Source organism: Diadema antillarum, unplaced genomic scaffold, assembly GCF_040938485.1.
Source record: "Diadema antillarum isolate AM-2024a unplaced genomic scaffold, OU_Dant_1.0 seq00000291_RagTag, whole genome shotgun sequence".
Lineage (NCBI taxonomy): Eukaryota > Metazoa > Echinodermata > Echinoidea > Diadematoida > Diadematidae > Diadema > Diadema antillarum.
Window position 1 is genome coordinate 143,924 of NW_027271317.1, and position 13,432 is coordinate 157,355.

The window sequence follows — 13,432 nt, forward strand, 5'->3', positions numbered from 1 at the left end:
CATGTACTGCACCAACTCTGGCAACGTATAGTGTATAGACGATCATCAGTAACAACCGAGCTGGGTTTGTTTTTGTTGTTGTTGGTTTGTTGTTGATGTTTTAGTTAGGTTTAGTCGGCGATTGTTTTCTTTTTTTACTTGACAGCTGATTTATCGACATAATCGGCCAAAAAAAGGAAAAAAAAGTGCAGACAATTTTTGATTTCAAACAACAAAACCCAAAATAATATTAATAGTAATCAAAACAGGATTAGTGGTCATCAATATTATTGTCAACAGATCGCCTGACAAAACAAAACAAAACAAAACGAAAACACAATTAAACACGTCTTCCATAAAACGCATATAGGCCCAACTAATTTGAAAAACAATCAGTAAAAGTACGCTGAGAAAAAAAGAAGAAGAAAAGGAATGAAATTAAGAAAGAAATGCTCAGCATATACAGGCTGAAGCGTCAACTATGGCAACGTTGACCGTGTGTAGATCATCAAGCTGTTTTTACTTCTGTAGGTTTAGTTGACGATATTTAGTGCATTTTTTTTATTGGACTGCTCATTTAGGCTATGGACAGAGTTGGCAAAAACGATGCAAAGATTGTTATTGATTTTTTGATTTGGCTTGTCAGCACTTACGGCGAGAGAATTGCTTTTCTTTCATCATAAATGATATAGTGTAAAAACCATGGCAAATTGAACAAGACCCTGTCGCCATTACACGCCGGCCGCAGTAACTACGCACAGAACACAGGTAGGCCCTACCATGCTGGACAAACAAATCAAAAAAAAAACAAAAACAAGAAAACCCTAAAACGACAATAACACAAACAGGATTAGCAAATTTGGTTGTCAGTTCTCTCGACAAATCACCTGACCAACAACAAACATGTCCTACAATCGCAAAACGTATCTCAATAGGCCCCACTAATTTGAAAATTACAATCAGTAAAAAAAAAAAAAAAACAGAAAAAAAGCAAAACAAAAATCCTTTCGATTTCGGATTATGTCTTTCTCTGACAATCAGGCCTATGCAACTAAAAAATTAAATAAAAAAATTAAGATTAGAAATGAACAGCATGTGGTACGTGCGGAAGCGTCAACATCTACCGACTGCATGGCAACTTTGGCTGTGTAGATGATCATCAGTAATAAATACATGAGAGCTAGCTGTTGTTCTTTCTTAGGTTTACTTGGCATTTTTTCTTTACTTGATTGTGTGATCATGTATCGTCACTAACAAAAGGATCGTTTCCCTCATTTCAGTCTTGTTTTGCAGATGTGCCTTTTTCAGACAGAAATGTCTTTGAATAGATACAGATGATGAGGAGCAGCAATACCTGAGATCATGAGAAATTTTGTGTCAATCATGCACGGCCACCTGTAGGCCTACATCTCAAAAGCGTCTCAAAGACAGTTTTAGCATGCTTTAGGGTACTGCTTTGATCCCATGATTGTCACCGCAAGCAAGCCGGGAGAAGAACAAGATGGAGATTCGATAAATCTAAAACTATATGCGCAGAAGAAAATAACGCAGAAAAATCAAATGAAGTGAATGTGCAGTCTTGAGGTGTATGTTAGGAAATCATACCTCAAAGCAAACACTTTCGCTAGGGAAAAGCAGGCAGTTTTTAAAAGAAATGATGGAAGAATGATTGTCACTTGTGATCTCAATATTTCACTTTTCCGTAGCATATTCCAGAGCACAAAAAAAAAAGAAGGAAAAAAAAAAGGGATCGGTATTCGTAGAGGACAGGTATATCCTGTAGGGAAGGTATTATGCGTGTGCAAAAATGTGTACGATGAATGTCCTTGTACTAGTAGGCCTATATTAGGTCCATGGCCTGTCAACAAATCACCCGACGAACAACAAACATGTCCTTCACAAAACGTACAGGCCCACTATTGTTTACTCTTTCTTTTTTTTTTACTTGGAAGCTCATTTATCGACAGAATAACAAAAACAAGAAAAATGGGAGGGCTACCTTTGATTGTTTGTTTCAGTTATTTTATCTGTTCTTGTCAACACATAATATGGCGAGAGAATCTTATTGTTTATGATAGCATGAAAACATGGCAATTGAACATGCATTTCGGACCGCCTCTATATAGATCTGCAGAACAGTCCACTAACACGCAGCTCGCAGCTGGTCGTATGAATACTAACAGTACCCAAGTACATAATGCGTGTAATACGTTAGTAGCTTGCAACGGGGCGAACGAACGAAGCCAGCTCGCTTGCCATGGCCACGCATGTACCATCCACTAGTACAGTGATTGGCATTGTCATAGCGAACGGAAGCCAGTACGATATCGCCACGGACTACATTGTTCAGTGGACTGAATCCACTCTTTGGTGGAAGCATGACTAGCAAAGAGTACCGACTTTTTGGTGGAAGGCAAAGAGTGGGGAAAGCGCGTGGGGCATGTGTACAATATGGGTACTAGATAGCATGCTCATGGCCACCCACGTGCACAGTATACGGTTGGCCCATCCATATGCCCCCATGATACGTACACACAACATACACCGCACAGGGGTATCGTTCGATCGTACACTACTGGACGTCGGACATAAAACGCACACAGTGGCTATACACACAATGTACGCAGTTGTCGACAGCTTGCTCTGCTATAAACGGATCGATCGCGGATCGTAGCCTCTATCTGGGATGCGGTCGCGCTTGTGTACAGTACACTTCAGTAGTATATCACAGAGCTCTCTCAAGACTTCTGTAAGTAGTATAGTATCAGTAGTATCCGAAAACCGACTTTCTTCTCGGGACCGCAAGGGGGCGTTGTGAATCATGCGCTCGAGACCAAATCCTTCCGTTTTAAACGAGCCGTTATTTTGCGAGAGTCACTACTGCAGTTCTCATCTAAATTGACGTTCTAGTAATCAAACATGAGTTATAATGCTCCCTAAGCATCATACTGACTAGCAGTTATATCCTGATACTTTGAATCATGGTTTCACTCGGTGAAATGCACCTTAACAGGAACTCCATTTTATCTTTAAGCTTACATAACTTTCATATCTTAGGTCCAATTTTGTGAATGCGCGTCATGAATTCTCTTTCCAGATTTTATTTTAATCGTTAAAGTCATCTTGACCGTTGTGAGAAGTTACCCTTTAACACATCCCCCCCCCCCCCCCACCAAGTGATAGATTAGAACTTAGAGGAGAAAAACGCATTATGGAAACGGTTGAACTTGCAGGAAATGAGCTAGAGAGATTTACATTACTGCTAGGGAACCAGTCGTTGAGAAGTCGCCTACAGAGAGCAACACGATAATAGAAATAAATTAAAGGCAATGGTGTTTAGGACGGAAAGGCATAAAACGTGCTTTAACCAGCATTCACAGCTTACAAGGTAATGATCCTGGCGGGGGTGACTTAACTTGGGACACAAAATCAATAGCGACGCATTGTTCCCAGAAGTGGCCGCGGAGCTGAACACACAGCGGGTACGTACGGTCGCGTGTCGGCCAGGACCTGGCGGCCAGCCATCTCGCACCACCCTTTGGGGCACGTGCCACTCTCCATACCCGTTTACGTGAGCGCGGCTAATTTGTACGTGACATCAATAATTATGGCGATATCTTGACTGGTAGGAGTGCTGACATGTTTGTATGGGGGGGGGGGGAATTCTTGAAATTATATTATAGAAACAGGGTGTGAGCCATTTATGTGTGGTAGACACAACAAAATACGAAAATTGTTATCAGCGAATTTCACAATACGAGTCAGACGACGGCAATAATGACTTCAATGTAATATAAATCTGAAGAAAAATTATCAATCCATGACATCGTACAAAAAAGCAACTGATTATGAATGCAACAGTATGAACAAGATTGAGTGTTCAGTAAAAGATGATCGCAAAGCAAGCACCGTTAAAAAAAAAAACAACAACCGTAGTTTGAATAGTAAACTAAAGTTTCAAGGGTATTCAATGCGTATTTCATGATGGTTTAGGTGTATAGAGGTAAGTATCAACCCGTCTAAGACTAGTCTCGAGCATACTCGGGCAGGTGTCTGTAGGAAATGTGTGTTATAGCATAGATATAGATGCATCTTGTATTTCAAGAGGGGCTAAAGGAGATTGAAACTATCATTTACCATATCTCTTCGTTTGTCTATCTATTGCTTTATCCCAAACTCCGTAGAGTTAGAAAGTTTATCTGTCCATTAATCTATCTACTAGTTTCTATTTATCTACATATTTATACGTCTGTCTATTTTAATATCTACAGTAATCTAGGTATACTATTCATGTATCTACATACTTATTCACCTTTTCCCGTCTCTGTCCAGCAGTTGTCCAGTGAGGCTATATTCTGTCCAGTAAGGCTATATCCTTCAATATGTCTACTTTATCTATCTTCTGTCTATATTCTATCTATTCATATATCTATGTCTATACAAATCAGACTTCCTTTCAAGCGGACATTGATAATAAAAAAAAGTATGTCCTGCTTCCTTGGTATATCATGTATTGGACACGCACGGACACGGGTGTAAAATGGTTGCATTGTGACGTAGTTATCCATTACACGTCACTGACGACTGGGCAAACAGTATGGAGTGGTCGCTGTTTATTCACCCTCTTCGCGAGTTATTGGCCCCGGCGCGCGCGAGACCCGCGCGTAATGAAGTCGTAGTTTAACGGAACACACGGCAGAGTAAAAGCAGTCCGGTGAAAATACATATGCTTTAAAGGGAAAGTCAATGCAACATTGAGTGGTAATTTTACTTTAAAAGACCACATTTTCGTACTCGATTACCGCTTTGCATGATCAGAGCTGCGCTGAACCCAGCCGCTGAATAGAATCAGTAGAACTTGACATACATTGATTTGGTCGAATTAATCAAGGACATAGGCATAATTATTTCTTGCTCGTTTGCTGTTATGGTATGAACCTTCAGATTCAGGATTTATAATAAGTGCATTCGTATTTGTTTATGGGTGCTATCGAAAAATCTTTGGTTGTTTAATTTGGTCTTTGTTATCATTGTTGTTCTGTATTAGATCGTTCTAAACTGTTACGTCCTCTACATACAGTATACTATGTGCTAACCATTCTTTTAATCGATTTTTTGTTTGTTTTTATGTGCAATGTGTGAACTTGAGTAAATGGATTTATGATCAAATGAGTCAATCAATAAATGAATGAAAATGGATAACAAAGACATCTATGAATAACTTAAGACATGGCCGACATACCAAGAACATTGATGCGATCTTCGTGTCGGACCACGCCCAACTCGCTGGTCGCCTCGCAACGGTACAGCCCGCCATCCTCTGTCAAGAGGCCCGTGATGTTGAGGTGGCTGATGACGTCGTTGTCCTCGTTGATGACGTCACTGAGGGCGTAGCGGGAATCGGCGGGGATCGGTTCCCCGTCCCGAAACCAGCGCACATCCGGGGTGGGGTTTCCTGCCACGGTGCAGGCAAGCTGGAGGTTGGGGCCAGGCTGAAGGGTCTGGTTCGTGAAGTGCATCAGGAGGATTGGCTTAGCAGCTGAAACGAAAAAAAAATATATATATATACATAGTTGTAATAACTAAACAAATTGTCAGAACTGTAGACCAAAAATAGAATAATAAAATTCTTTGGAAAGTATAGATGGATGGATGAGGCGGCACTCTGGTATCATGAGTGAGACCCTTGTCTTTCAAATGGACATCCCGAATTCGAATACCCGCCCGGTGCTTCTGTCTTTTGACAAAAATGTTTTAAACCACAACGTCAATCTTCACCCAGTTGTACGGACATCTGATAGACTAGTTAATACATTGATTGTGGTAGTAGTAGTAGTAGTAGTAGTAGTAGTAGAGTAGCAGTGATATTGTCGTAGTACTAATAGTAGGATTAATAGTAGTGGTAATAGTTGCAGTATTAGAAGTAGTAGTAGTAGTAGTAGTAGTCTCTTAAAGAAATCCTCCAAAATCTTCGAGTGATCCCTGACGTCACTCCAAAATGAGTGAAAATGAGCATTTTCACTCAAAATTCACTCCAATTTCACTCGAAATTCACTCTTTTTTGTATTCACTCTTTTTAGAGTGAAAATTTTCACTCGATTTTGTTTAGAGAGTAGTAGTAGTATTATAGTAGTAGTACATTTCAGTAGTAATAGTAGTAGTTATAGTAGTAGTAGTAGTAGTAGTAGTAGTAGTAGTAGAAGTAGTAGTAGTAGTAGTAGTAGTAAAAGTAGTAGTAGTAGTAGTAGGAGTGTGATAGTTGTCATATGAATAATCATAATTGTAACTGTTGTCATTGTCATTTTCATTAAATTACCAAAAAAGAGGAACAAGATACATGTAGGCGCCGTCATACAGATTTCTTGCTACAGTTTGACGGTGAGTTCCTAATTTCATATTATTTCACTTAACAGCCTCTGATATTAAAGCTTCAATTTAATCATTTCATTGCTAGAAGTCAGACCGAAAGGTGCAGTAGAAGTAGAATAAAAAGAAAGAAGTCAGCGGGAGTTTACTGAGCATGTTGTCATGGCTACCATCTGGTATGTAAAGAATGTTTGACTGACGTCATAGTCTGATGTAAAGCATTAATCCGTTACTGACACCACTTAAGGCATGCTATCCTTGCTAGGGAAGTGACGTTTGTCATTGCCATGAATAATGATAAAAGTAAAACAATGTTCTCTTTTGTAAAAATGAAAAAGAGTTCACATCATCACAGCCGTACTTTACTGGTTTAATACAAATTCTATTGACAACTGATGTTTAACTGCATACATTGCATTTTTGAACGTCAAACATTGTACACTTTAATTTCAATCATTAAACAAACTACGCGCTTTAAGCAAATCAATGGTTTACCTGTCTGGCATGTTGATTTCGGATATCAAATAATACATGACTACGTAAAGAACGACCGATTGCAATAATGAAACATGTTCAGCGATTGCTCAGCTAGCAACGAAACGATTTCAATGTTCCTTTTATCTGTACCTAACAGTGGTCTTACTGTGTATGGAAGACTTTGTGAACTAGAAAACACATGAGCATATACAAACATGTTATTGCCTTTTCTAAATTTCAAAAACACTTTAGAGAATATGAACGGTTAGAGAAACGGTCTCGAAAGAGACTAGTTGTGTGCTTTAAACCACCCGACATTTACGATGATAGCAATAATACCGATTTATCACGACTTTATTTTCTATTTGTTTTTTATGTCAAAACCCATATATGAATGTCTCAATGAGCATATTTCAATTGTTCCTCAATTTTGTCCTTTGTGGTTATGATTTAACGTAGCAGTAATTACTCCTGGACAAAGGCAATATATCGCAGATAATTACATCTCATGGACGTATATTAGTGTGTGCGTGTGTGTGTGTGTGTGTGTGTGTGTGTGTGTGTGTGTGTGTGTGTGTGTGCATGTTTTATGTAGCCATATTCAAATTGCCTTGTGTGCATCTCATTAACAATGACAACGTAGAACATCAAAGGCGTGCAATTGTTACTCATATAATAAAAAAAAATACCGGCCCCAAACTCTTTAACATATCCCCCTTTTCTGTCCTTCCCCCCTTTTTTTTTCTCTCTCTGTCTCTATCTATCTATATATCTATCTATCTGTCTATCTATCTTTCTATTTGTCTATCTATCTATCTATCTATCTATCTATCTATCTATCTACTTATTTATCTGTCCATCTATCTACCTATCTCTTCTGTATAGATGTAATATGTATATATATCTGTGCACATGTACAGACATAATTTCATATGCATTTCGATATCATCTCCATCTCTCTCTCTCTCTCTCTCTCTCTCTCTCTCTCTCTCTTTCCACTTCCAATCTCCGCTAACAATCGCCCATGTTGATTTGTAAAATGATTACATGCCTTGACGAGTCCTACTAACCCAACTAACGAGATTTATCTATCTAATTACGATCGTTTACAAAGAGAGGGGTCTGGAGGGTGGGTAATGATAGAAGAAGAGAAAAAAATAGAGGGAGAGGGGAGAGAGCAGGGCAGGGCAGGGGGTAGGGGTGAGGGGGAGTGACGCGCCAGTTTCTCCTGGAAGAATCGGAGTCAAGTGGTCCTCCAGTATAAGGCATATGCATTCATAAGGGATTGTATAATTTTGCTTGAGATTTAACGTCAGGTATCTTACATTTTTGTTGAGATAGTGAAAAACCTCTAATGAAATGTGAAAGAGCATGTACTTCCAAGAGGAATGCAATGTTTTTTTTTTGATGAAAATTGGTTTTGAAATGGCTGAGATATCCAAAACAGAGCAATCCTAATAAAAGATGGGACCCACCTTTTATTAAGATCGCTTTGTTTTTATTTTGTTTTTGGATGTCTCAGCCATTAAGAAAGACAATTTCTGTAAAATAAACTTTGAATTCCTCTTATAATGGCATGTTCTATTTCATGTGTGGTTTCTTGGTGATATCTCGTAAAATGTTAAAAGCCCAATCCTCATATCCACCAATACTATACTATCCCTTTAATTCTTTATTGCTCTTATTTTCAGCGTGTGCTAAGATTGGTTTCATACTTTAGAGATCATAGTTGAAAAGTTTGAATGCAAAACAGATGAGCGCCAATTTTAGAGGCATACAATCGTGGCGAGTGGTTTGTGCGGCACGGGAGACGAACGCAACACGCTGCCTCCCCCATTCGGTATCAAATGTAGTGACCCCGAATGAGAATAGCGCTAGCTCAATGGGTCAGCGAACAACACTCTAGACTACAAGGGCTCTGTGCTACAAATCTCCTAACCCAAAATGGCTGTCCGAGCGAGCCACGAGAGCTTCCGAATGGACGCACACTCTCAGTGCGCATGCGCATGAAGAGAGGCCAAAAGAGCCACGCGTCTTCTGGCCTCTCCTCCAATCACCGCAGACACAGAGACAGATGTCTCAGTGGCAGCATTGTCCCACACATTTATGGATATAGCACCGAGTCTGGCATTGCGCAATTGCATGCACAAACTTCGGTCGTTCGGAGTTTACGTACCATAAGGGATGACGATCGTATGCCTTTAATTTGTGTAAGGTCACCCTAAAACAGAGAAAATTTCATCGTTTTATGACAATGCACTCGTTACACAACAAGAAAACATGTTTGAACATATTATTGAAATAACCACATGTATTTTAGTAATTTTCTTTGTTTTTAGCAGCTTTAATCGCGGACGCTGTATCTCGAATCTATAGAATTATAATTTCATGACAGACATGTTTGGGGTTTTTTTTTTTCTTATACCTGGACACTTCTTCTGATGAACTTATGTTGAAAGAAGATATCCATTCATTTTCATACCACACTCTTTTCTGTGTGTGTAAGTATGTGTGTGTGTGTGTGTGTGTGTGTGTGTATTTCTAGGAGTTAAGCAAAAATACAAGGTACGCGATGGTCACTGACTTGATTATCTTGCTCTAGTCCAACCATATTAAATTCACTCCACTTTTTTTTTGTCTCTTAAGGCGAGGTAATATCCGTTGAAATCTCAAAAGCTGATTATATCAGGTCGGTGGTATACGAGCGAAATTGCCCGGATGAATACCCCACTTGTCGTAAACCCTGATATGAAAACTGTTTGGGTCTCTGATGATTGTAGATGGCGTGGGGTCAGCGATCTACATATTTGTATATACCTCCCCTTTTTTCTTCCCACCCCCTCTTTAAAATAGATCATTAGCTCCCTCATTCTCTCTCTCTCTCCTCCTCTTCCTGTTCCTCCTCCTTCCATATATCTCCCTCTCCTCCCCTATCTTTCTCACACACACACACACACACACACACACACACACACTTTTTCCATTTTTTTACCGATCATCTCTTTGTGTTTATAAATCTCTCCCTCTCTTCCATCTGCTTATCTATCTATCCGTCTATCCATCCATCCTTGTATATATACATCTATCTATCCATCCATCCATCTATCTCTTTGTCCGTTTACGTAGAGAATTATCAAAGCTAAATTCATAATGATTATCTGTTTCCAATTATCCGTCTTCTCACTCTCTTTCTCTCATTATAATTATCTTTCTGTAAATCTTATAATATCAGTTAAATCTGCCTCATTTTCTGTTCTGTGCCGTCTCTTTTTAGCCTCCCTTTATTTCTTGTTTGTTTGTATTTTTGTCTTTTAGTACTTTGTTTATTAACTTCTTTGAGGAGAGCTATTCATGGTGGGCATTCCATACACTTCCCCCACCGAACACTTTACTATCTGTCCATCTCTCACCCCTTCTCTGCCGTTTTCCCTCAATATTAGGTAAATTTCAGCATTTTCTCACTCAGCATTGTTCATACAATGTATGTTCTTTGATATAATTGATATGCTTTTCAATGTGATGCATTATAATTTAGCCTTCGGGCTACTACTTTGCATGTTTCTTTCAATAAACCATTATCAAATCAAATAAAATCAAGTTGGTCTCTATCACTGTCTTATTCATCTAGTTCATCTGTTGCTATATTACGTCATGCTGATTAATGTGCATATTTTGTTTCGTCGTTGCCATGGTTTTTGTGTTCATATTAATTTGACACCATCTCTTTAATAATATTATGCCCTGTTTAAGTACGAGACAAACTGAAACTTATCGTAACCATGGTAACCCAAGACTGGAAGCTGCAGCGATAACCCATTCTCTCTTCATGATATAGTAGATGAGATATTAAAACAATGCAGAAAACAACAAGAAGTGCCGTCTCGGGTATTGTCTGAGGAGTTCAGTAAACATCATAGTGTCCAATAATCATGATCAGATCCGGCTGTCTACCTACCAATGGATATAGGAACCCCACATGTTTCGCCACTACATCTGAAGGCATCATTAAAGCGTTTGGCCGTTCAGATTTTGTTATTGGTTTCCGTGTAAATTATGGGAGTGTCAGTTTTGATTTTGACCATACCATTAAAAATTGACAATGTTCAGCTTCCATTTGTTGTTTTGTCGTTGTTGACTCATTTATTGTTATCGTCGATTATCAGTTATGAACATGTCTAGAGTATTCGTCATAGCGCCATTACCAATTATCGTAACAGATTTATATGTCATTATCGCGCCTCCATATTTTGGTGTCAATATTCAATCTTTAGTTGTCTCAGAGAGAATATTCCTTCTTACAATGGTTATAATTACCAAGACATTATATATTTCGTGCATCTGAGCAAAAAAAAAAAGTCATGGTGCATGATTATCTCAGCGTGTGTAGATCAGTTTTTACTGTTATCTTTATCATTTTTGTTTCATGAATTGTTGTTTTTAATGTTGTTATTGTAGTTGCTTTTGTTTTGGTGTTGTTGTCATTGGGGTTTGTGTTGCTGTTGTTGTGGTTGATGATGGCGGTGACGGTGGTGTTGGTAGGGATGGTAATGCTGTTTTTACTGCCGCCTGTTGTTGTTGCTGTTGTTGTTGTTGCTGCTGCTGCTGTTTTGGTGTTGTTGTTGTCGTTGTTGTCGCAATTGTTGTTGTTGTCGTCGTCGTCGTCGTTGTTGTTGTTGTTGTTGTTGTTGTTGTTGTTGTTTTCGACATGATATTGATGACTCACCACCCAGCGACAGCTGCATGGTAGCCTCCTGCGTCTCCCATCGGTTGCTGGCCACGCACTGGTACATCCCCCGGTCGTCTCTGCGCATGCCCGCCACCACCATCGTCCCGTTCTGGTACACCGTGACGCGGTCGTCCCCGTCCAGAGGCAGCGCGTTCTTGTACCACGTGACCTTCTCCACGGGGTAGCCGGACACGGAGCAGTTGAACGTCGCGAAGGCGCCGACGTCGACGCTCCGCTTTTGCGGGTAAAAGTAGACGGAGATGGGATCTGAAGGGACAAAAAGCAATAACGTTTAGCATCCACAATAACAAACCCAATGCGTTCGTGTCGACGCTGACCTATGACAATAGCGAACTTTATATCTGCGACGCGAACGCTTAATAGACGACGCAGTATATAGGACTGGACAATGGAAACAGTTGCCTTGCGCATGTGCAGAACACCATTTTAGCCTGATAGTGTCGTCTCTAGCGTTCGCGTCGTAGATCTAAAGCTCGCTAACACAGACGATAGGAAAATAAAACGCCTCAATGCTTGCTACAGCACCGATGATATCGTAAATGCCAAGGTCAATGCCAGTGACATCGGCAAGTACAATAATAAGGGCAAGGTTGCCATCATTGACAATAACCAGGAATAACCAAGAATAACCACCAATAACCAAGAATAGCAAAAGGAACAAAGTCAACGTTAGAATTAAAACGACAGTCACAAGTGACGAAAATGGTTACTACATTGAGACCGTCAATACTATTGTAAAGATACGAGCCCTAACAATGACAGCGTCAACTGAAATTGGTAGCAGGTCTAGGGTCTTATTCTGCTGAGCATGACATGCATGATTCAATAATTGCGCTCAGCGCGAGATTGGCATGACTAATGTTCCATCTCAATGTGTAAAAGAAATATCAATAATCAATGATAAGAAATAATCATGCGTACTAACACTTCTTCCATGTTGTCGCACGTACATATATTCTCAAGAACACTTTTTTTTTCGATTTTCCTGCACTCACTTGGATTTGCAAATTCACAATTGGTCTACAACATTTCAGAGACTGTCTACACATAATTATTTTCAGTCGATCATTTAGAATAGATAGTTCATTTAAGTTTCAGTTTAAAAGAAAAAAAAAAATCTCGATTTCTATTGCCAGACTTGAATTGGGATTAAAACTTTAAATATATCTATGATGAGACCGTTGCTCCATGCCAAAGTGTTTTTTTTTTCTTGCGTTTTCCTCTGTGAAAAGAAAAGGTGATACAGAGTGGTATCAACACTCATAACGCCCGCCTCATTATGATCAATTCTGGAGAGGCCTCCCTCCTCAATTCGTGGCTCGCTCCTGGTGCGAGATAACGAGAATGGGCGAGTGGGGGTCTACGATTTCACCCTTTCCAAAACGGAGCCTAATGACTTAAAAGCACACCGACATTTAAACCCACTCTAACCTCTCCACGAGTATAGAGTTTCGCGCCTTCCAATCGAAGGCCTGAAGAGACGGGGTGAGAAAGAAGAACTAAAGGGGAATAATAATATACAAAGACAAGAAAGATATGAGAAGGACAAGAGGGGATGCAAGGAAAGGGTAAATTTTCCGTGAAGTGACGGTTGAACTGATCGGGTATGATAATATCGAGGTGTGATTCATACAGAGACGATGCTAATTTGGGAGACGGGTGTATCAACCATGTAGTATAATAGCTTCGATACAATTCCCTGCTCGGAGCTTTCGTGACCGGCGCAGCGTGTATTAGAGGAACATTGGACAGGTGTTTTACAAAGACGGGTGGTGGTTCTAAGTTGCGCATCACTTTTCTAGCATACCTCTGGCACTTAACATCACGATTATAACGGGAATGGGATAAGGGGTGTAAAGTTGG

The 13,432-nt window shown here is 39.7% G+C and overlaps 1 protein-coding gene across 1 annotated transcript in view; it reads right to left on the reverse strand.

Annotated features, from left to right (window-relative positions):
* LOC139730098 (cell adhesion molecule DSCAM-like) overlaps window positions 1-13,432 on the reverse strand; it is a 79,256-nt gene that overhangs the window by 41,959 nt on the left and 23,865 nt on the right. Inside the window, 2 exon segments of the mRNA XM_071641005.1 lie at window positions 5,222-5,518; window positions 11,546-11,815. Of these exon segments, the coding sequence (XP_071497106.1) occupies window positions 5,222-5,518; window positions 11,546-11,815 (567 nt within the window).